The sequence below is a fragment of the Crocodylus siamensis genome, chromosome 3 (assembly GCF_052110815.1).
Source record: "Crocodylus siamensis isolate JL-2025a chromosome 3, ASM5211081v1, whole genome shotgun sequence".
NCBI lineage: Eukaryota > Metazoa > Chordata > Crocodylia > Crocodylidae > Crocodylus > Crocodylus siamensis.
In genome coordinates, this window is record NC_143397.1 from 177,104,781 (window position 1) to 177,128,632 (window position 23,852).

Genomic DNA, 23,852 nt, shown 5'->3' on the forward strand with positions numbered 1-23,852 from the left:
AACGTCTTTGATAGATGTACTATTTGAAGCGCTTCAAAGGGTACTATCCTCTGGCATCCTACAGCCCTCCACTCTCCCCCTCCCTCAGTGAAGGGAGAGAGATCGGGCTAGCAGGGCAGAAAGTCAATGAGCACTCTCCTGTGCACTCAGCTGTCACTGTCATCAGGGCTAGAAAGCAAGAATCCTTGAATGTCTTTCAATACCCGGGGTCTCCTAGTTCAAGTGTGTGTGTTTGAGGGGGGTGCTTTAGGAGATGGGTCACTGACAGTCTGGGTGGAGGGGAGGGGATGGAGACGGGGACAAGGGGGACACAGAGGGAAGCTACAGGACTGGATATTCCCTGTGAGATCAGAGGCTGGAAAGCACTAGTTGACAGCATGCCTTACTCACCCCCACCTCCTCCTAGAAGGATAGGTGGGAAAGCATAGATGCAGGACAGAACAACCCTGTAGAGGTCCCTTGGCTACAAACAATCTGCTGCATGCAGCTGTTGTAATTTTGAAATGCTACAGCTAGTGTGCATGGGATGGGCCTGTGGCTGAAGCGCTTTATTTTTTAAACAACTCAAGGTATAGCTGCATTCAAAGTACTTCGAATAGAATGTCAGTCCAGGGCCAACATGAAAACATTAAGGCAGCACTTTATGTGGTGTTACAGATGACTGGCAAATTTGCAGACAAAAAGATGGAAGGGAAAAAAAAAAAAGGACTATGGTCAAGAATCAAAATCTTGTATTTCCTTGCATAAACTACACCTTCAAATAAGATATGCACCTTGCTTTTGAAAAGCAGAATAAAGAAAAAGGTATTTCATTGCTTCTACAGGAGGAGCCCCAGGGCGGGGCATGTCCACAGCCAGCAGCTAGGGAGTCCCAAGAGCAGCACTGCAGTACTACTTACACTCTCATCTCCTCCCAGCAGACAAAAAACTGCTATTATCATACCTTCTTGCTTATAAGGCACTGAATTTTGGTGGGAAAAGGGTATGTGTCTTATGTGAGAAAATACAGTAATAAACCAAATGGAAGAGAAACAAAGAATATGGGATTATGCTTAGGGAAATTCCTCTTGACCAAAGGAAGTCTTTGTGTGCCTGATATTTTGCTGAAAGAAAATTAAACAGCTTTTAAGTCTCCTTGACCAGGCAAACAAAAAATGGAAAGGGTGAGGGCACAAGAGATGTCATGCACAGTATAGTATCACTGCAAAACAAGTATCTAAGATGATGATAGCGAAAATAAGTGGAAAATATGGGTACAGAGAGGGTTGCTCGCACAAAGGAAAAGCCACTAGAACTCCATAAAGAATATTTTGGTAAATAGGAATATAATCAGGAAAAGTTAAAGTAGTCTATATTGCTTTGTCTTCAGGACTGTCTAAGCTCGGAGTAGAGTAAGAAAAATACAGAAGTAGATCTGTAGGAAAAAAGGAGGTCATCGCTTACTATAAGGATGAAGTAGCTGTCAATTTGGTAGTCAGAGCAAAACCCAAACTCAAGAAAACTCAAGGATACTGTAGAAGAAACAACTGCAGGAATGACAGAAGGCTACTTTCTCATGCACATTACTGAGGGAGGGAAGAAGAGCACAGAACAGTAATTTGAGTCAGGACCTAGAGAGTTTTTATTTGCTTTTCATTCAAAGAAAAAATTGTCAATACCAGATTTGAGAGAGCTAAGAAAGATACAGAAACAAAGGAACTCTGGACAAGGAGTATTAAAAGGAGCTACAGAAGACCAAAAAAAAAAAAAAAAAAAGACAATGAAGGAGAATCAACCAAATGGAAAGCTGGCTGGCAAAAGACTGAGAAGCTGATGAAGTACAGGGGGAGAAATAAGATTATTAGCAGGTTAGAAAATGAAAAATGAGAAGTGCTGAAATGTGACAAAGTAGGATCTCTTGAAGTGAGTCCCAGTATTCCCATAGGTGAGGTCATGTCCCCAAATACTTCTTAAGTCTCCCTCTAGTTTGACAGCAACACAAGACTATTAAAAATTATGAGCAAGTTTGTTTAAAGAAAACTGCTCACTTTGAGAATAACAACTCATTCCAAAACTCACGGAATAAATGCTTTATTTAAGTATGAACTTGAGTTCTCTTCTGTCTTTTGACCCATTATGAATGGCGTGTTAGTGTGAAAGCAAAACACTTGTAGCAGGATAAGTCCAGACAAGACTGAAGTTATGCTCAGAGAAAGAAAAAGGGCATTTTGGAGCTTGCTGGTAATTTACAAGCATCTATTATTCAAGAAGTGCAGCTACCACTGAAGACAGTCACAGAACTTTCCACCTGGAGGCCCATATTGCAAAGCTGGTAAATATGGTTATTGTCAACTCCTTCTTATCAATATATTACACCCAATTTTCTCAGATGATTATCCATATTGCAACTAATGCAACTTCATCAAACTGGCCTTCCCTCTAACTCGATCCAGATTTCTGCCCTAGTGTAGAAGGCAACTATATTTCCTCTGAAAGGTGAAAGGAAACTGGTTATGGCTGTTTTCTCCGACTACTAGATAACAGTGCCAAAAGATTCAGTAATACATAAAACCCTTTATTATCTACAACAGTGGGGCCAACGATTCATGGTTTATTGGTTGCCACAAGTTAGCCACATGTCCTCCTCTAGTGCCACTATGATCCCCTTCCCCAGCCTGATTTACTGTTGTCTTCTGCTCCCTGATCTATGCCACCTGGCCACCTGCCACATCTGCTGCTCTAGTTTCTGCTCTCTGCCCCGTCTGCTACTGCTTTCTGCTCCCTGCTCTGTCTGCCTTCTCCCCAATCTGCCATGTGCCACAAACAGAGACCATCCATGCCACTTGTAACACTGTAAGCTGACCTCCCACAATCCTAGACAGTAAGTGCCAGGTCAATCATCCCTTACCCAAAGCTCTTTACCCAAAAGGGAGTGACCTACAGTGAGTCCTTACATTTCTTCAGGACTGACCAATACAAAGTGGGTTTTTTCCATCATGATTCCTTCACTGTAGATGTCCCATCCCACAGAAAACTTCCAAAGCTCCACAATTAGAGTTTGTGCACTAATCATTCCAGGTAAGTCTATTTTGATTATTTTACTATAACTCCCTTGTTTTTACATGTTTTTGACTATATACTGTTTTTTGATTGATCAACTTTTTTTTTTAAAAGAAATTTGCAGTTATGGATTATGCTTCCATTGCAAATATTTCACAGTAGGTACCCTCTGAATACATGAAACAAACACGTGTATACAAAATAAAGTAACTAACTGAAAGCACGCATGTCAATGAACACAAAAGGTCTGAATTTAGGAACCTAACACTTTCAGACAAAAAATGGTCACATTTCAAATTGTACAATTAATATGATAATTCTACTCCTCTTTTTCTAAGGCATAGGAAGAGCTGTTAAACTCAGGGCACAATCCTCAAGTTAGAGATCTATCTTGTTTATCTTTATCTTCTCAAAGACAATCTTAGATAGATTACAAAAGGGAAAAAGCAGACTTAAAAGAAAGGTGGAGGTGATAAGTTAAAAAGTGTGTTTAAAGTCTCCAGTGGGAGACTACCCAAACAAATCTATAAACTTTTCATATATTTTTATAAGCCCTCTTTTATAATTTTAGGCAATTTACAAAAGATACATTTTAAATCGTGATTTTTCTCCTCTTTTTGTAGTGAAGTCACAACGCTGAAATTGTGATTTTGCAGTCTTTTTTCTTTGAAAGTGATGATCATCATAAACAAACTAGAAGCTTGGGGACTGAACTGTGAAAGATGATGGTATTCCCTGTTGCCATGTCTACGCAGTAAACTTACTATGCCTGGCTAACATGTTCCCACACTGCATTGCATTGCTCCATGAGGTTTGCCTCCTAAGCCACAAGTAGTGTACTACATCCACAATGAATTGAGGGCAGGTAATAATTAGCATGGCAGTGGGCTAAAGAGCCTATCTACTGTGCTATATGGACACAGCTATACTGTTTATGGTTTTGGAGACAGCTCAGGGGAAGCAGCACAGCGTTTGAGGGTATTGCTGTCTAGAATAGTAAGTTTACTGCATAAGAGTACTGCAGAGAGACCCTGGGAAAGATAGGATATTCTCCATCCAAAATACCTCTGCTGCACCCTGGGGAGTAACAGGATCTCCACTGCCAAATTCAGACTGTATAGAAGTAGAAGATGTAACTAGATTGTGCTCTAGCTCTCTAGGGGCTGGCCAGATGGCTGGTCACAAAGTTGATGGTGTCCTCATCAGATCAATCAAACTGTATTTTCTGGCCAGATGGCTGGTCACAAAGTTGATGGTGTCCTCATCAGATCAATCAAACTGTATTTTAGGTAAAAGTAAGGCCTTGAGAAACTACTATGTTTTTACCCTCGTGTTTCAAATTCTGTGTGGTTATTTATTGCATTTGCTCTCAGCAGAGTTTGCCCATGTACTTATTTGAGAAGGGCGAGGAATCCTTTGATGACAATGTCCTTTCCCTGGAAGAATCACTACCTCAAAAAAGCCTTGGTCTGAAGAGTACTCTTGTCTCCACTGGAGGAGAAGGCTTGAACTAAGGGAATGTAATTTTAAGTTGACAACTAAATTACGGGAAGCAGGTACTAGGACTTTATGAAAGGAAATTCTGGGAAACAACATCCCTATAAAGAGGCAAGCTTTTCCAGGCTCCCTCGTTCTGACTGACTGCTGAAGGGAGCAGTTATCTCTGTTGTCAGGACTGTGCAGTGTGAAATTTTATCATCTTATGTCATTGCTTTTTCTACTTCCCCAGCACTGACTTTTTATGCCAGCTTGTTTTGTAATAAAAAACTGACTTAAATTTACACCTGAAACAATGATCTTGAGGCAGTTTCTTCACAAATCTCTTAACATACAATATTTTCCAAAATAAATATAGAAAATTACTGGAAATTTGATTATATTCTGTATAAAAGTGTTCAGATTTTTAAAGCTTACCCAAGCTTGAAACACCTTGCTTAAGATATAACTATTTTATTCCTATATCATTATTTAGCTATGATGATTTTAGATTGCCTCTTTATGGAAGGATTTGTATTCATTCAGCCACAGGCCAATACCTTTCCCCAATAAGCTTTCCAAAGCCAGCTGTACTGCATGGTTTCAAACAGACTAAATTTAGCCAGTTCTGTTCATCAGAAGAATGCTGTGTGTCAGCTACATCAAAGCCCAAGGGCAGCCTGATAAACACTGAATACAGGTCACGTAGCTCTGTAGCTAACAAACTCTAAGAGAGCTTGTACTCGGGGGCATTCAAAGCAGTTTTGTCATCAACAATCTAGTATCCCTTGAGCCCCCATGTCGTTTCTGTTGCTAAGCAACGCTGGTGTTAATGTCTTAGAGGAGAAAAACTTACCAGGCATCTGGCCGTTCATCTGGTTCTGCATGTGTGGTGCAGGAGGGCCCCCACCTACCATACCATCTGAAGACATGTTGTGAGAACGTGGAGGTGGGGGAGGGCCACTCTGACTCATTCCTCCAGGACCCATAGGCATATTCTGTGTGGGTGGCTGAAAGGAGACAGTTTAGTCAAACAAGAGAAGCAGTTAGTCTGACAAATATATTTATGTACATATGGTACAGCAGTTGCCTATATTGTTAAGTGGGGTATGAAGGAAAGCACTGAAAAGCATTTTGTTTCTTCTGATATATTTAGCTCCCCTTAGTAGTAATTTTAGGAAAACTTTTTCCTCCTTTGATTTTACACAATGCATTACACGCGCACAGCACTGCAGCGTCTTCCAGCATAGTTTTTAAATACTGCACCACAAATCAATGCCTCATTAAAAATTATATTAGAAGTTTTCAGATTGCTGAAGAAGTTACCCTTTCTGCATAACCTTTTTAAGGTACAACACCTTCACAGGAATTTAAGGCACTAGTCTTCTACAGCTGTGTTTTCAAAGCAGTATTTTTTATATCAAATGCAAACCTTCTATAATCTTTTCTATCTATCTGGTACACTCAAAGTTTGCAGCAAGAAAAAACAGTTATCAAAAAGTGAAAGTCTCCAAATGCTTGTGCATGGCAAAATAATTGCACCTAGATATGGTGAAAGGTTTGAGATCTCTCCCTCTGAAGCACAGACGGCCTCATTCATAATCTTGTGCCAAACACCCCCTACAGACTAGAAGCACATTAGGGCTGGCCTCCAAAGGTCCAGAGACAGCTGCCTAGAACGGATGTTTTTGGCAAATATCCTAATGAAACTGTGAGGAAAATAACTAAATAACCTTGAGAGTTCAAATAGGGAGAGCAAGAAAACAATGTACACAAGAGGGAATTTACCACCAGGTACTCCTAAGAGGGACATATGGGAGTACAGAAACTGATGGTAGTTAGTTTCATTCTCCCATTCAGCTCTCAAAAGACCATATCCTTCCCCCAACCCTGATGCCTCAGTCAAATGCTTCTGAGATAAAATTGTTCTCATTTTTCAGAAGAGAATACAACACAGTTGCCGCCAGGGGGTTAACCCAGGTGGACTGGGGGTGGCAGACAGGTATGTGCATATATCTGCAGGGAAAAATGCACATACGATGGAATTATCTAGTAAGCTCTTTCAACATTATATTATGGCAGAGGCCACCTCCTTAAGCAGATCTTTTCTTTCCTTCCTATCTATATGGGCTCTCAGCAACAGTTCAGCTTCTTCAAAATTTCACTGGAAAATGTGTGAAGGTCCTTCTTTCTAGACAGCAGTTTCTTACAAATCACCAATGTACTCCCAGCAGGAAAAAAAAGCAAAAGGGAGAGAGCATCCATTATGAATGCCATTCTCTGTCCCCCAGAAAGATACAGAGAAGTAGATAACCTTCCATAATGGCATTACCCCACTTTCTGCAACAAAAATAGCAGGACATGGAGGGAGTAAGAAATGAAAGCAACTACCATTTTACTTGATCTGCTACTTTTATTAAAGGTGGTGGAGGGAAGGGAGGAGGAAAAAAGGCCTCTCTGGGAAGCTCTTGTTTCCCTTCACTCCAACGGGGAGCTCTGATGACACTAAAGTTGAACAAAAGTTACCAAAAAAAATAATCAAGTATGCATCAAGACAAGAGAGTCATTGATATTATTTCCTATTTTATTTTCAATAAACTTGTTTTGGAATAAGTGACTAGGGACCACTGGAATTTGCACTGGCAGCGCACTGCACAGTGGCTCCTTTAATCTTACGGTTGCTGCTGTGCACCTCCTCGCCACTGACTGGTGGAGAGGCCCAGCCAATCGCCCCTGATTAGTAGGGAGGCGAAAATGCAGTTTTAAATATGCCATGGTTTTTGCTTCTCACTGCTGATTGGCTGAGGGGCCCTGGCGGCCCTGCTATGTGCTGCTGACCGGATGGGAGGCAAAAGCAACAGTGTGTTTAAAGCTGCGGTGCTCACCTCCTAGCCATCAAAAGCAAGTGGCAAGAGGTGAGGCCAATGTGGCCCCTCCGCCAATCAGCAGCAGGGGGGGTGCACGGTGAAAACTGCAAGATTAATGAAGCCACCGCAAAGCACACTTCTGGCACAAATTCCAGTCGTCCCTATACATGACACATGAGGATAGAGTGCTCAATACCTACGTATTGACAGTCAAAGCATGGAGCACGACAATAGCTTAGCCTCTGCAATCTCAGGGTAGACCCAGAACACTATACTAATTGGAATGAAATAAACTACACAAACATTTTCTTCCCAAACTAAATTTCAAACGTAAATCATTAGCAAACACAGTGTTTAGAATGAACTATGAATGAAAAATACTAACAAGTGCTACAAGTCATAAAGCTATGTTTAAACATGTTTAAAGGTTTTCTAAAATTCTTGGGAGAGTATTTGTAATACAACTAAAATATAATAACCATAGAAGTTAACATACCTCTAAGCAAGAAGAAAACAGATAGGATGTCCAGAGGAAAAGCTTGGCTAAATCACAAGATTCATATGATGATTTGTTCTGAACAGGTAGGGAAAATGGAAACTCAAACCAAGTTAACTAGTAGAAAAGGTCATAAACAACGAGAGAGAGAAATAAGGGAAAATAGAAGGTCTAAGAGAAATTCTGCAGAGAAATATTCAAAGACAATAAAAATACGCTGAAAGAATTTTGTATTATATCAGTAAAGGAAACCCTGCAAGAGACTTTGTGAATCGACTGAGGATAACCAGGGAGGTAAGGGAACAGACAGGGAGAACAAGGATATAGCTTTCCTGCAAACTGATTTAGAAGTTTTCATCACGAGATTCTAGCAAAATATGCATCTTGAGAAAAAGGAAAGACTCCTGGAGCATGACTTACGAGACTAGCTAAATGAAGACTAGGAAAATAAATGATATTTAAGAACAATACTGGGTTTAGAAGAATTTGTCCAAGAGTTCTGAAGGAATGTGACAATGAAGTGTCAAAGCTACTAACACATTCAAACTCTGATTAAAATAAGCTATTCTACCAGAAGATTGGAAGGCATCAAACATATTTTTAAAAGTGAGACATGAGGGCTAATACTAGGAATTGCAAAGCTGAGAGTCTTACACTTCAATATGGGGTAAACTGATTGAAATAATTAAAAACAGAATTATAATATACCAAACCAAATATAGAATAAAGACAAATTAGCAAACCTTCTGTAAAAGGAAATCATGTCTCTAATCTATAAGAATTCTTTGAGTGTCAACAAAACAGCAGATAAAGAAGGACTAGATGTTTTAGTTTATTTAAAACTGTCAAAGGGCCTTTGACAAAATACCTCCGCTGAGAAAACTAAACAGTCCTAAGGTCCATACGGTCATAGATTAGAAATTGTTTATGAGTCTTGGCAGACATTAATTTAATCACGACTAGGTTCTGATTAATATTATCCCATGATGTTGCAGAACTTCTGTCAGGTCCTACTTATGCAAATTCTGGTGCATGGGAACCTTGGGATCAAGCACTTGGTCATGTACCCAGACTTTCAAGGGGAGCTGTGGGAAAGAAAATTTGGGACCAGTCCAGAATGCTGCATCCCATGGAGTTTTTGTAACTTGCTAGAACAGGAAGATCCCACTCCTCAAGATCAAGAACCCACTCTCCAATATGAAGCTGCTTGCAAGCCTGAACCTTTAAAGGGATGATGGACACACATGATCAGGGAACCATGCAAACATGCTGGCCTGCAGGAGCCCAGTATCAGGGAATTATTCCTCAATGTCAAGGAGTGACATTCAGTTAAACTGAAGAAAAACATGAATATAACCTACAGCCAATAAGGAGAAATTTCTCCTAGTGACATAATTATACACTATTGGGTTTCTAACACTTTCTTTTGGCTTCTTTCTATAAAACATGGTAAAAGAAAAATCACTGGGTTAATCTGGTAATATCTTTTCTACAAATAGCAGTAACAGCAGGACCTTATTAGAAGCTGATCAACTGCTTTCCAGCCTGTTTTAATAATGATCTAACCAGCCAACAAATCAATGCTAATTTTAATATTAAATCTTTTCTTAATATTAAGATTAAGTTTCTGTTTTGTAAAGGACGATGAAAACTAGGTCAAAGTTTTAAAGCTTGTTTTACAAATTAGGTTCATTCGTAGCAATGCCTGGCTACAGGTACTAAAATACCAAACAGGAAGAACTTATTTCAAATATACATTGACGATACATTGCTAAAACACTTGATTTAAAAAACAAAACAAAACAAAACAAACCCACAAAACATCAATCACCACCGCACTCAAAACAAAACCTATCTTAGCAAGTAGACTGACACAACCTGAAGTCCAATGATTGACCTACCCACACTAAACTGACAGGATGAGAAAAAATTCATGTTAATAAAAGGTTTAGACTTGAAGAGAATAAATGTAAAGTCTCCTTGGACAGGAAGTTTTATTTCAGGATTAAGTGCAGAAGAAAAAGGAAAACCTTTCCCATTTCATAATTTGAAAACTGGAATCAAATTCACTATTTTAGGGAAAATGGATCTTACAATAAATCAGGTCAGTCAAAGGGCATCCTGAACTGTGCGGTCAAACCAACCAGTTAAATTTTCCAATTTCTTTCCTTCCTCCAATTTTCTTTCATTTCCTTGGAGATCTCAGAACAACAGCAGAGACTACCTATACCTGAAGAAGGGGATTTGTGCCTGAAAGCTTGCAAAGAACATTTTTCTAACTACTCCTGAGGCAGGCAAAGTACAACCCATGGGCCGCATACAGCCTGCGGGGCACCTACAAAGTCTAGAAAATTAATATTTATCTGCTTTGGGCAACCAAGATGACAGGAGACAGGGGCAGTAGGACACAGGGGAAGCTGGCAGGAGTCAGAAGAAACACCAGGCCCACCTGGCCTCACCCCCAACTCCTCCCACCCAGAACTGTCTGCCCGCTGCAGCTTTGCCTGCACGTGGCTGCATCCATGGATCACAGGAGCAAGGGAGCATTGGTACCCTGGGGCCAGGAGTGGTGTGTGCACACACACACACGGAAGAGGGAATGACAGAAGTGAGGCACGCGCATAGTGCGCGTGTGATCGTAGGACAAGTCTCATAAGCATACCCTACCATACACGTACAACCACACGCCCCCTCGCACTGCCATACAGACCCTACACCCACGCCCCTGCCACTTCTCCTACACACATCCCCCCACAAACCCAAACCCACCCACCCACCCCCCACATATCCACACACACTCACATGCTCCCGCACCCCCTACCTACCCCCCAAACCTATCCACCCCCCACATACCCACAGCCCCCCCCCAAACCCCCCAGTTTACAAGAGTAAGACTTCATTTTAAGCTATTGTGCGATCACCTCTGTGTACACTACAGAAGCACAGGTAAATCAGGACAAACTTTTTTTTTTTTTTTTTTAAAAATCAAATGAATGAATGTTTGAGTTGTTTGATTTTTAGAATGTAATTTGGTATTTTTTTGGTTCCGAGATGGCAAAACGCTTTGCTGAAAGGAGTACTTCCGGGGGCAAGGGGAGAGACTTCTGGTGGCAAAGGTTGGGGGCTAGAGGGTAGGACTTCTGGTCCCAAGATGGCAATCAGGTGGCAGGGCACCTGTCAAGGGGCAGGGCTACCCATGTGGCCCTTGACAGCTTGCAAAAACTCTGTAAGTGGCCCTCCGCCAAAATAATTTCCGGACCCTGAACTACTCAGTTGATCTAATAAAAGATACCAAAGAACCTTGACTACCAATTTTCCAAACCGCATTTGAGGCGTTTCTTTAAGACACAAGCCAGATTCTGATAGAGATAAGATGGAAAACTACAAAAGAGTAGAATTCCACTATAAGAAACCATCAGCCTACAAATGTTCTTTTACTACCTCTGCTACAACTCATTTAATTTAAAACTACTATAGGGTACTTCATGAGATTGGGGTAGGCAATTATTTCAGCAGAAGGGCCACTTAATGAGTTTTGGCAAGCTGTTGAGAACTGCAACTGCCCCACCCCTTGACAGGTGCCCCACCCCCTGGTCGCCATTTTGGAACTAGAAATCCTGCCCCCAACCCCATGCACAGCCTCAACTGGGCCCATCCAGCACCTGGTCTGCACTGCCACCGCCTGGACATGCAGCAGGGCTGGGGCAACCACACAGCTGGACTTCCTTTCTAGGCAGCCCAGGTGGCCCCTTCTGGCTGCTGCTGCCGCCACTCGCCCCAGCACCATGGTACCAGCAGGGACCAATCCACGCAGCCCTGACCCCACATGTTCCATACCTGCTCCAAGCTTGCCTACCCAGGCTCAGCAGTGGCAGCACAGGAAAAGAACTGCTGCTCAGTACAAGGGGAAAGCACTCCCTCTCCCTCCCAGTGCCAGTGGTTCCCTGCTGCAGCTGTACAGAGCCCATGTGGGGCTGCCCTGCATCTGCTCTGGGTAGCCTGGAGGCAGTGCTGACAGCAACAGAAATGCAGGGCAGCCCAGTGCAGGCTCTGGGTGGCTGCAGCAGGGAACTGCCAGCAGTGGAAGGGGGAGGGGCCGCTTTCCCCCCAGGCACCAAGCAACAGCTTTTGTTCCCCACCACTGCTGCTGAGCCTGGGCAAGTGAGTCCGGAGCAGGCGCAGAGTGTGCGGGGTACAGGCTGTGAGCACAGGTCCCCACCAGTGGGCTAGGGCCAGTTTCGGCAGCAGTTAGAAGGAGCCACCTGCCCACCTGGGCTGCCTAGAAAGGCAGACCAGTTACAGAGCCACTCCAGCCCTGCTGCATGCCCAGGGGGTGGCAGGGTTTGCCATGGCTGGACTCTGCCTGGGCCAGGGGACTGAGGGACCTGCCATGGGCTCGACAAAGACCTGCCGCCAGCCAAATCCAGCCCATGGGCCATATTTTGTCCACCCGTGCCATAACAGCGTACCTTCTGTTGATAGGCAAGGCCACCTGCCTGGCACTTGCTATGACTGTGGATCTAAACCAAGGTGCCGCATATTGTAGGGTGCCATGAGAACCTCCCAGGGACGCCATGATGGTTGTGCGGCCACCACAGGGCAGAACTGCCCCACACACCTCTTGAAAATATACACTGGAGCCAAACTGAAAAGTGGTTGTGGCAGAAAGGCGTGGCTGCTTGCTTATTATTATGCAAGCAGCTGCACTGCTTCTCTTGATGTTCAGCCCAGGTTAGCTCTGACATCCCTCCTGAAAATGGAGTGCAAAGGGCAATTCTGGCTGGCGACAGCAGTATTTATTCCAGGCTGCCACTTGGAAACAAGCAATTGGAGCAAACTGCCATGTACCATGGTTTTCCAGAGATACACTGGAGTGGAACTGGCAAGGAGTACAACAGAAAACAGTGCGCTTGCCTGCGTAACGTAATGCAGAGGCATGCCTTTCTGCTACAGCTAGTTCTCAGTTCACCTCCGACGTGCCTCCTGGAAACAGAGGTATGCAGGACAATTCCATCCGTCTTGCATGCCTCTGTTTCCAGGAGACAGCATGCAGGGTCAGACCAGGAAGGGCTGCAGGAAGACCATGTGCTCCTGTCACACACACTTTCCAATCTGGCTCTGCAGGAGGCGCACAGAGAACTTCCACCTGGCTGTAGTACCAGTAACACCTCACTGGCCTGCCCCTCTCCCTTCCATGGCCTTATTTATCCTTTTGCCACCCCTGCCTCTGCCACCCACTCAGCACTCACATGTTGGATGTGCAGCCCCAGATCTTGACTCTGCTGGCTGGGGTCACCAGACCCTGTCCTTTACATCCCCAAAGCTCAACATTAATAACACTATAACATAATATTCACATATTATATAATATGTTATATTAGTTTTTAAAATTAGATGACACTAAATTCTGAAAAGTTCTGGCGGGGTGCCTCAATTCTAAGATCGAGAACTGCTGTACTAAGGTGTCAGAGTGGAAAAGAAAAAAAAAACAAAAAACCAACACTGAAGACACAAACAAGTAAACTTCCAGAAATTGAAAAAAAAAGTAAGATTTGTGTAAGTAGAGTTCTTTCTATTCTGCCACTCTTAAAGTAAAGCAAAAATTCTAAAAGAGTTTCAAGGAAAAAACACCCACCCATTAGTTCAGAATGTGACCTCTACGTATAGTGAGACACATTTATGATATGAATGTGTCTACAAATGAAGTTTAAATTAGAAATATAATATACAATCTTGCTATTGATAATCTTTTTACAGAAAATATCATTTGTGACCTTGGTAGCCAAAAACTCCAAAGGAAAAATGACAACCAATTTCCTGCCTGCTTTTATATTAATATTTTCTGATAACAAAATAACTTTGATTTAGTACTTGGACAAAATGTTTAACATTTACATGGTAAATTTTTCTTCATTAAAATCATTTTACCAATCTGTCAGATTTTAATCCTAGAACACTTTTTAATGTTTGCATAGCAAACAGCCCTTTCGATGATAAAAAGTATGAAATCAGGATAGCAACTGGTTTATGATTATAATTCAAATTCTAATCTGCTGGCCTCACTACAAACATTTTAAATTGAATTTATATTGGATAATTAGACTTTCAAATACTTATTACTACTGACAAGAATACACTTCAGAGGTAACATAAGGACCACTAAGGAATCAAAGTTGGACAGGTCTGTGGGTGCTCCATGACAGTTATGTAAATTGGATAGTTCACTGCTATTCTTGCAAACTGAATATTTAGTTGGGAGAAGTCAGTTGGAGTGTCTCCAAATCAGAGAACATTTTTAATAATAATAACCCTGGTTTTAAAAACAATTGTTCAAGTTACAAGGCACACGTATATTTACTGCACAGCAAGTGGTTTTTATGCCAGTGTTTACACATCCAGGTGTTTGTTACAGCGCAGTAACGCTGTGTGCGGACTGACTTAAGACTAAGATTAGTTGCAAATCAGTCCATACACAAAGGATTACTGCGCAGTAAGGCGTCTATATGTACCTTACTGCGCAGTAACAAGTCGGCATAGGTTGTCATAGTTATTGCACATCATGGACACATATGTAGGCATACACCTGTACTACACAGTAATTTTTGGTTACTGCGCAGTAACTGTGCACATGTAGATGCACCCACAGAAAACTTCTGATCTATAACTGTAGCTCAAGCTTTCCCAAGGTTTCAATGCCAAGTTTAAAGTCCAGTTTACACTGAGAAGTTTTGATGGCACAGCCGTGACATTAGGAAGGGGAGGGGATCCACACTTATTATCCAGTATGTTAGCAAAGGTCTTAACACAGATGTAGTTATGCCTGCAAGAGTCCTTTAACTTACACAATATTTTTTCCCTTAATTGAAGAACCAGCAATAAGGTTGGATCTCTACTAGGAGGATGTCCTAGGATAGATGCATCTCCATAGATGCATAACATAGATCTGAGCTGGCTGATTAACATAGGGGGGATACATATATATATGGCCCCCAAGCTCCCACTGCCCATATTGCTCTGGCTGTAGTAGCAGCCAAGGGCTCAGGGGTCTCCCTCCCTCCTCCAACTTCTGTTGCATACCTCTGCTCCGTAGGGCTGGGCAGTACAGCCAAGCAAGAGCCAGCAGCCTGGGGCGTACATGCTGCATGGTGCAGCAGGGGAGCTGAAGGTGAGGAATGCAGTGCAGTGGGGTGGAGGGAGGGGTGCCCATGCACACAGTGTGCAGTCTGAGGCCTCCTGTGTGTAGCTCCCCATAGTATAAAGCACCCACTACAACAGTCCAGGTGGTGTGTGGCCCAACTGCTTAGAGGTTAGACAGCCCTGACACAGACAATACATAAAAGTGCATCACCAGGAAAACGTATTATAAGAAAGTTTAGATAATGCATAAGATTAAAAAGTTTCAAAAAGATTTGCTAAAATGGAGAAGCTGCCTTTAAGTGAGCAGTCCAGAATAATCTGAGCAATTAGTGTAAACAAGGGCTTATCTACACAGGGACATTAGGTGTCAATTAGACTGAATTTACAGCGCACTAGATGCTCTGGACTAACTTTCCCTTGTGAATCCTCTTGCCGAGCACAAGGAGGGGCAGAAGGCTCTGCTTAGCACTCACCAAGAGTGGCCACAGGAGGAAGCAATACAAAATAACTGTTAATCACTATATATCACAAACAGTAATATGCTAACCTCCCAGTGCAGACAAGCCCTCCTTGAAGAATGGACAAATTAGGAAAGTGGTACACATAAAGATCAGGAGTACTGCAGACTCTTATTGCTGAAGGTTTGTGTTTTAAAAATACGTAGCGAGTAGAATTCTTCATTGCTACACCAGTGTCTCTGCACTAGTCCCAGCACAAATATGCCAGCATACAATCAGTGTAAGCACAGTACAAAAATCAGGCACAAATGGTCAACTGCAATGGGGCTATTAAATAAAAACAATAAGGATGTAGGGTTTTTTTTGCTTCTAGCCTTTATAAGTTTTCAGTTCTGCCATGCTCCCAGATTCAGTTAGTCTGGAGATAAGAGTATTTGCTGTGCTTTTGACTGAAACTTTTTCCCTTGATGCTCAGCAACAATCGACCCAGCTGTTTAAAAAGGATATGTCCTCTTTTGGAAAACACTCCATTAAATGTGGACACATTTAAATAGAATGAAGTCACAGAAAATTATAGTGCTTATAGCACTTTTTGTAAGGCCAAAGATCACATATGGTCTAAAGCCCATGATGTACAGAAAACTGACTAAGGGGGATGACATGCTGGCCTCTGAACAGCTGGTCATCATGGATACACAAGATCCAATATGACTATATTATATACATACATATATACACACATACTATATATATATATATGATGGTATTCTGATGACTAAAGGCTTGGTGGTTCTAGTCATATCTAGGAACTAGTTAGTAAGCAATACTAAAAGGTCTTAAAAGGTGGTCTCTCACCAGACGGATCCTACCCATCATGTTGCTGAACATGAAAACAGTCTTTTAATATAGTCACTTCAACACACTGTTGGGGCCAATGATACATAGTCAAATTTCTGGAAGAATAGAAATGTTGTTATCTGCTCTAAAGAAATTCTCGTGCTACCAAACTTGGATGTCCCAGAATTCTCAAGTTTCTAGTCTAAGGATAAGTTACAACAGATACAACAGACAGTTGACATAAAACTTGTCTCTCCATTACCCATTTATTGGGGTCTGGACTGGATAGTGCAAGCAAAAAAAAGAAAGAGGAAGGGGAGATAGTTTAAGAACCTACCAAAGTTAACTTTTCTCAGTTCTTGAATGCATACCATCTGGATCATTTCTGTATTGTACAATAGCAATTCATGAGCATACAGCTCTACTAGTGCAACTTCTCCAAGTAGGGTTGCTCCCATTCATGGCAGAAACTATGCTACATTCTCTGAGTGATCCTGATGCTATGCCCCATCCAATTTCTTATACTGACAAGCACTAAGTCTAAATCAGCACTATTTGTTCCCAAAGCATTTGCAGCATCTGTCCCTGCATATTCCAGGACCGCTTCTTGGACTTTACACTCATATAAAAACAAATCACCCACCATAGCATACAAGGGCATTCCAAACCCTTTCCTTTCCAAAATGTGTACTCATTTTTGCAAGTTCTATTTTTTTCTGCTAGTACACGTCGTTTTTTGTTTTTTTTTACTTTTCTTGACTAAACTCTTCCAAGAGCTCTGTAAATAACTTTTTTTTTTAAATGGCTATTTAAACTGCTCTTGAAAAGCTCTGGAAGAGAAAGTACATGCACCTATCCTTGGAAATCCTGGCCTACCTTCTAACAGACTGGATGACTATTATTTTGGTGAGTGGAGCAGCCAAGAACCATCTCTTTACCCCCTATTCTCAGGTATTTGTAAGATGAATTAATAAGAGACAGTTGCTTAATGAAATCTTTAAATGCTAGAGCCTCCGATAGGGTAGTGCCCTGCTAGGGATTTAGTGTACTTTTCCCATTTAGTTTTAAACTACATACAACAGGGACAAGCCACAGCCAGACCCCAGCAAGAAGAGCCCGGTGCAGCCCTGGCTCCACCCTGCAGCTCCAGCCCATGTGTCCTGCCCCAGGCAAATCCAGGGGCACACGCCCCGCTGTGCCCTACTGAGGTGTGCACAGCTCAGGAGCCACCTCAGCACCCTGCTTCCCCAGTCCCAATGAACTGTGGGTTTGTTCCACGCCCTGCCTGGGCAGCACCTACCCCTGTCCCCTCCCTCACCGTGGGGGGAAGGGGAGAGGGGGAGGGTTGATCTGTCCCCTCCACACACACCTTCCCTCCCCCCCCACTTCCACCACAATGGATTTGCCAATGGATTTGCCAGCTGGAAGCAGCTCTCCATGCTGCCAGGCTGTGCTACTCACTGCCTCAGTGCTGCGCTGCAGCCATGTGCACACATGCATTTATTGGCCAAATTATCGGCCTCATTAGGCCAATTTCCAATACAGAAAATTTTCTTCATAACGGTACCCATCCGATATCAGACCAATATATTGGTGTATTTCTACTGCCTACCTTTGACTTGAGCTCAGTCATTCCAGCCCTCTACCAGAAAATGTTGCCAACCCTACCTCAGAGAATAAAGCATGGGGTTTAAAGCTGCTGACTGTTTCACACTGATCATGGGAAAGACCCCCTCCCCAATGTAAGGTGTGGTGTGCTACCTCAAAGCAACAAATCTTCCCACTTAAACAAGGCCAGAATTGGATGCCATCTAAGATTAAATTCTTTATAATTTATTACATCTACCTAGCAATTAAAAGATAATAATTTATTAACTGGAGATTTCCTGCCAACCCCTCACCTCCATGGTTTTGGCAAAGCTGTGGTATTAATATTTATGTCCCAGTCAAATTCTTCTTATTGCAAATTCTATGCATTAAAGTATGGAAAATGCCCAGAGTAGAATTTATTCATCATTCCCATTCTACATAGCAATGCATTCCATTCAAGAAGGTGGCTACAAAGCTGAAAATGAAGCCTGTTCAGGAGATAGCATTTTTTTTCTAGGCAGTAAGATCTCCTATATGAATATGATATTACAGGATATGATTATAACTTTCAGAGGTGACAGGAGAAATTTTTTTTTTTTTTTAAAGAACAAAAACCACTATTTCCTACAAGAGCCTGTACACTTATCTAGCTTCCACAGGGTTGTTGGTTTTTTTTTTTTGTCTAATAAATTATTTGCCTATGAAGCATTTTCTTAGTGAGATGCTGCTTGAAGCGTTCAGTAGTTTTACTTCTTGAATCAGTGACTTCAGATCCCCATTTGCTTCTGAAGATTATGGCTATCCAAGTTTTTAAACCAGCCACTCTTTTGCACTGTTTGTGAAAGCAGAAACCCTGTCCTGCCATCCTTCTGCAGGAAGCAAGCCTAGACTTCATCATACATATTACACGGAAATATAGTGGGCCCTCCAAGAAGCATTTTTTCAAGAGTCTCATAATACCACTCTCAATTGTTCACTGTGTGATACAGAAAAAGAAAGATTTTTGTGATGTTTTGGAAACCCAAATAACTGTAATGAACCATGTCACATGGCAAAACACTAAAGCAACCCAAACTCTTAAAAGTGAGACATCTAATACAAGATAAAAATTGGGCAGTTTTAAAAGTGAGAAAGAAAGCACATTTCAGATTTTTGAAATATACACTGAAGTGAAATGCTCTGCATATTCATGGAAATTTCACTGTATAAGAAGGAAAAGTTCTGTAGACATAATTACCTCCTGGGCACAGTTTGAAAAGAAAAAAAACAAAACAAAAAAAACACTCAATACCCAACTGAGATGAAATGCTGTAGTTTGATTTCAGACCTAATCCACAAAAGAAGTCTGAGAAACAGATAGTAAAAAAATAAAATAAAATAAAAAATAAAAATAAAAAATAAAAAGAGTGTTCTCAGATTGCTTTAAACTGGACTGTTGTCTTTTATAAGTTTTTTTGCCAAGTAGCTCTGAACACAAAAAGGATGGGAGCAGGAAAAATGCATTTTTGACGCATTTTATAATACAGGTGCTGTAGAAGTATAAGATGCAGCTGTCTCTGCAGAGAGCAGAGTTTAAAAAGAAAAACTAGAAAAACAGTCAGGAAGGCTAAATAAGTACTGAGGCCAGGGTGGTGTGTACCCCTACTTCTAAATAGTTCTAAAAATATTTTCCACATTCAAGTTATACTAAAATTCTCCTTTACCCCTCATTAGGGACCAGTGACAGTCTCTGTCTATCCCAAACTGCTTTTCTATCCCCACTTCACCTATATATAGTCGCTACAATTAAACTGGGTTAGTTCAGCACCACTTGTCCCACCCCTGCTTCTCCTCCTTTCAAATTTCCATCTGACCCTCTTGCCTCAGAAAAATAGATTCCTATTTCTGACCCAGGTTTGCCCTCACAGTCCTCATGGTCTCTTTTCTGGTGAGATTCTCTCACTTGATCCAGGAGCTATTCCCCCCTGCCCTACCATGTTCTATGGAGGCCCAAGAAGTTGAGAAAACCTGCATCTATCCAGGTGAAAGACATTAGAGTTCAAAGGTCAACTGAACAGTACTGTTCTGACTACATCAAGGCAGTGGTCCTCAACTAGTCAGAGCTTGTGCTCTTCCTGTCATCCTTCCCTGTCTGTTCCCATATGCCCCTCCCACAACCAGGTGCTCGGGGCACGTGGGACTGTCCCGCACCCCGTTTCCTGGAGGAAAGAAGGCAGGGTTGGACAATGTAGGGCTCTGGCAAGAGCATACATTCTGGCCATAGCCCTCTGTACTAATCCTCCAGAAGGGGTAGGCTGGGCTGCAGCAGCCCTTTAGGCTGTTCAGCCAGCATCATCCCACTGTCCTGGAGCAGCTGTCTGCACTGCTCAGCCAGAGAAGCTAAGTGCAGAGACACCCACAGCAGGTTAAAATCATCCTCATTCTCACCCTCCCACACCCAGCATGTGCATGTACACACAGGCACATGCAGCCCTCCCCTCCTCCACGGCACATGGGCACAAAACCTCTGCTCCTGCCTGCTTTAGGGTTATCAGAAAACCCTAATACAGGCAGAAGCGTGGTTGAGAACCAACTGCTGAGGGAAGTGGAGGCAGCACAATCGTGGTTCTCAACCAGGTGCCAAATTAAAAAATTATGGAGCGTTATTGCCTAGACACTCAAGTAGGTTGTGAACCACTGCACTGAAGTCTTCTATTGGAGGAGACAGTCCAGATATGACTGGATATGTTTCTTTTCCCACACTTCCCTTGCTGGTCTATGGAAATGGAAGCCCTCACACTACATAAATAATTATCATGTAATAAGTGATTCAGCATGTTATGCTATTGATGTAAGCATAATAGGGGAGGGTTCCAGTTATTCTACTGGAGGGTGCTCAAGCCCTGGCCTGCAGGCCAGATCCAGCCCTCAGCACTCTGTGTCATGCATCCCATGGTACTCCCTATAGACCATGACCCTGGGCATTAAATCAGGTATGGGGTCCAATCCCAGCAGACACAGGGGCAGTGTGGGCCCCAATCCAGCCTGTGGACTGGCCTCGCATCACTTATCTGGCTCATGAGACCAAAAAGGTTGACTACCACCATTCAAGTCTCTAACCCATCTAAGTGAGTGTTACTCACACCTCATTCACTTCAAGCCCTATTACAGGAACACATCTTTCCTTTATCTTACACACCAACAGATAAGTGGGGGGAGGGGTGGAGAGTAGCTCTACCTGTCCACCATCCTACTGTTTCATGTGAAGAGAGTGTCTTGTTATCCTATATACAAAAAACTTCTTTTCATTTTAAAATATGGAAAGGATGCTTTAGCACTTCTATTCATGCTCTTTGGAAAAAAGTGTACAGGTTGCCTTCACTTCGTGAGTTCTGTATGTGCAAATTCACTCTTATGCAATAACCCTTTTTATACCAAAAATCTGTTATATCAGAGGTAAATTCACTCTTATGCAATCAGCGTGGTAGAAGCCCAATCAGCCGATTTGTGCAGTGCGCTGTGGGAGTGATGCATACCAAAATACAGTCTCCTGTGTGAATCTGTGCTCCTCATTTGTCATGGGTGATGTTTCTATAGCCAAGATCCCTATGATGGCTTCTAAGCATCCCACTAGCTTATCTTCTACCCCTCTTCCTGCTCCATCAATGAAGCGCAAGAGAATTTCACTAACACTGGAGACAAAATTAGAGACCCTTCACCACCCTCTCTGTTCATACCAACTAAACATTCATCACCACCACTATGTGTTCGTGTACCTTCTGTCTGCTGTTGGCGAGTACCAAAACTGTCTTGTAAAATTGGTAGAAATGGATCTGGGGGTCAGTATAGTCAAGGTCTTGGAACTTATCTCTATTTGTTAAGTGGGTTCCCTTTAGGTGAATTTGGATTAACCACGGTTTTCCATGAATGCACATACAGCATAAAGCAGGTGAAACCTGTACAAGCAGCTGAATGCTTCTTCTATAAGTCCAATAAATTGTGTATCATACACTAGTGAGCAGGGGCAATGCCCCACCACCCCAGCCAGCGTGACTGGCCGCAGGGAGACCGACCTCCCTGGACAGTGGGATCTCAAGAGGCACTAGACACCCATGGACGTGAGGAAGGAGAATATGGTACCATCTACCTTCAACAGAATAAGCAAGAGAAATGCAGAGAAAATTAGATTAAGCACTCATATCTTCTGACATTAGGCTTAACACATTAAGGAAATCAGATACCTTGTTTTCTTGTTTACAACTGCTGCCCCCACACCCTCACCCCTCAAAAATTTGGAATTCAAGAGCAAATTATGCAAATAATACATTAAGAGCAGTTATTGTGGCTCACTGAGTGAAACCAAAAGTACAATCTGCAGAGACCCACAAGAAGCAGAACAATAGGCAGGTTCAGTTCCCTAGCAGCTGGTATTCACTCACTGCAAAAAAAAGACTTTTTCAGTTCATTCTGCCTTTTGAAAACAAGGTGTGTATCATAATCCAGAGCACGTTGTATGCAAGAAAATATGGTAGCACTAGGTTCAGGTTAGTTTGAAATATTCATGCTCTTGGAGGATTCAGATAGCATAACTCACAGAAACAATGTCAACAATAAGCCTGCTTAACTTTTCAGCCTGGCACTCAAAAGAATTTTATATACTTTAAAAAGTGAGTTGTGCCATACTTTGGTAATTCAATCATGTAATCCTGAGGAGCAGGGGGCGTCAGGAACACAGTTCATGAAAGGAATTTGTCCTTACCAAAATGTGAGGACAAAGGCTTTTCTCTGGTATTAGATAACCAGATTTGAGCATCACCATTGGTCATACGGTTAACTGCTTGAATAATATTCTAGAACTACTATGTCTGTAGTAGCTTAATTTTTAAGACAAATAAACCAAGTTAAATTATTGGTGTTACTGCATCAGATAAGGCAACAATTAATTACAGTACCAAATCACTGACTTGTAGCTCCCAAATCTTACAGTCACATTTCAAACTAAGCAAATTTAAGCAGCCATCGTCAGTTCACGGCAAGGATAACAAGTAGTAATAGGAGTAAAACCAGATGACTGGTATTGAGCGTGTTCACAGTGAATCACTGAATTAAGAACAACTTGCTCAGCTGTGTGCTGCAGTTTTTATACGAGTTACTGCTTCTCCAATCAGCTGGAGCTCATCAACAATCCCACAAAGCTGTTCAGAGAATCAATACAATTTGAAGTTAAAGCTACAGCAAATCATTGGATTCCCAGGCACCTATTGGCTACAGTTTTGTATACCCCCAGATACTTCACTAGCCATCATCTTTATATGAGATTAGGCACCTAGTTTTGTCAATATCTTGGTTCTACTCCATGAAGGGGAGTGAAAAATAAGTCTTGCAAACCCAACTGTTCTAAAAGAAAAAATAATAATAATAATAAAAAAAAACATGCATTATGTGTGAGAAAAATGAATCCCCAGAGCCAGAAACATGGTCCTGCACACAGCCCTGGAGCACTGGGTCCAACCTGACACATGGCCCTGGACCTAATGGGCAGTCCCCAACTCAGTCCAAGTTGGCACGTGGCTTCAGAACCAGTGCACAGGGTCAGACTCAGTGTGCAGCCCTGGACTCAGCACACTGGGTCACTGCAGGCCAGCGTGCAGGATTTGCAACAGGCATGACTCCCTATCTGCCACTATTTCAGGGACGGACAAGATACAGCCCACAATAGATCCCTTGGCCCCACCAAACCTGGGCACAGGGGGCAGCCTGGGCAGTGACATGCAAGGACAGTCCTGCCACCCCAGTTGTGCAGTGGGGCAGAGGGGGCATGGTAGCCCCTGCAGCAGCAGCTCACTCTACTTGACTGCCAGTGCCAGCATCTCCACCGCCAGATCTGGCCCCACTGCCTGGGCACCCCATTTCATCCACCTTGCACCCACAGCTGGGGGCACTGGGTGATATCTTTCTGGAAACTGACCTGGG

The 23,852-nt window shown here is 42.5% G+C and overlaps 1 protein-coding gene across 4 annotated transcripts in view; it reads right to left on the reverse strand.

Moving 5' to 3' along the window:
- SS18 (SS18 subunit of BAF chromatin remodeling complex) overlaps positions 1 to 23,852 on the reverse strand; it is a 56,145-nt gene that overhangs the window by 24,328 nt on the left and 7,965 nt on the right. For all 4 annotated transcript variants that reach the window (XM_090039846.1, XM_090039847.1, XM_090039848.1 and 1 more), the window contains exon 4: positions 5,372 to 5,525. In XM_090039846.1, coding sequence (XP_089895972.1) covers positions 5,372 to 5,525 — 154 coding nt within the window. The remainder of the gene's footprint in view (positions 1 to 5,371; positions 5,526 to 23,852) is intronic.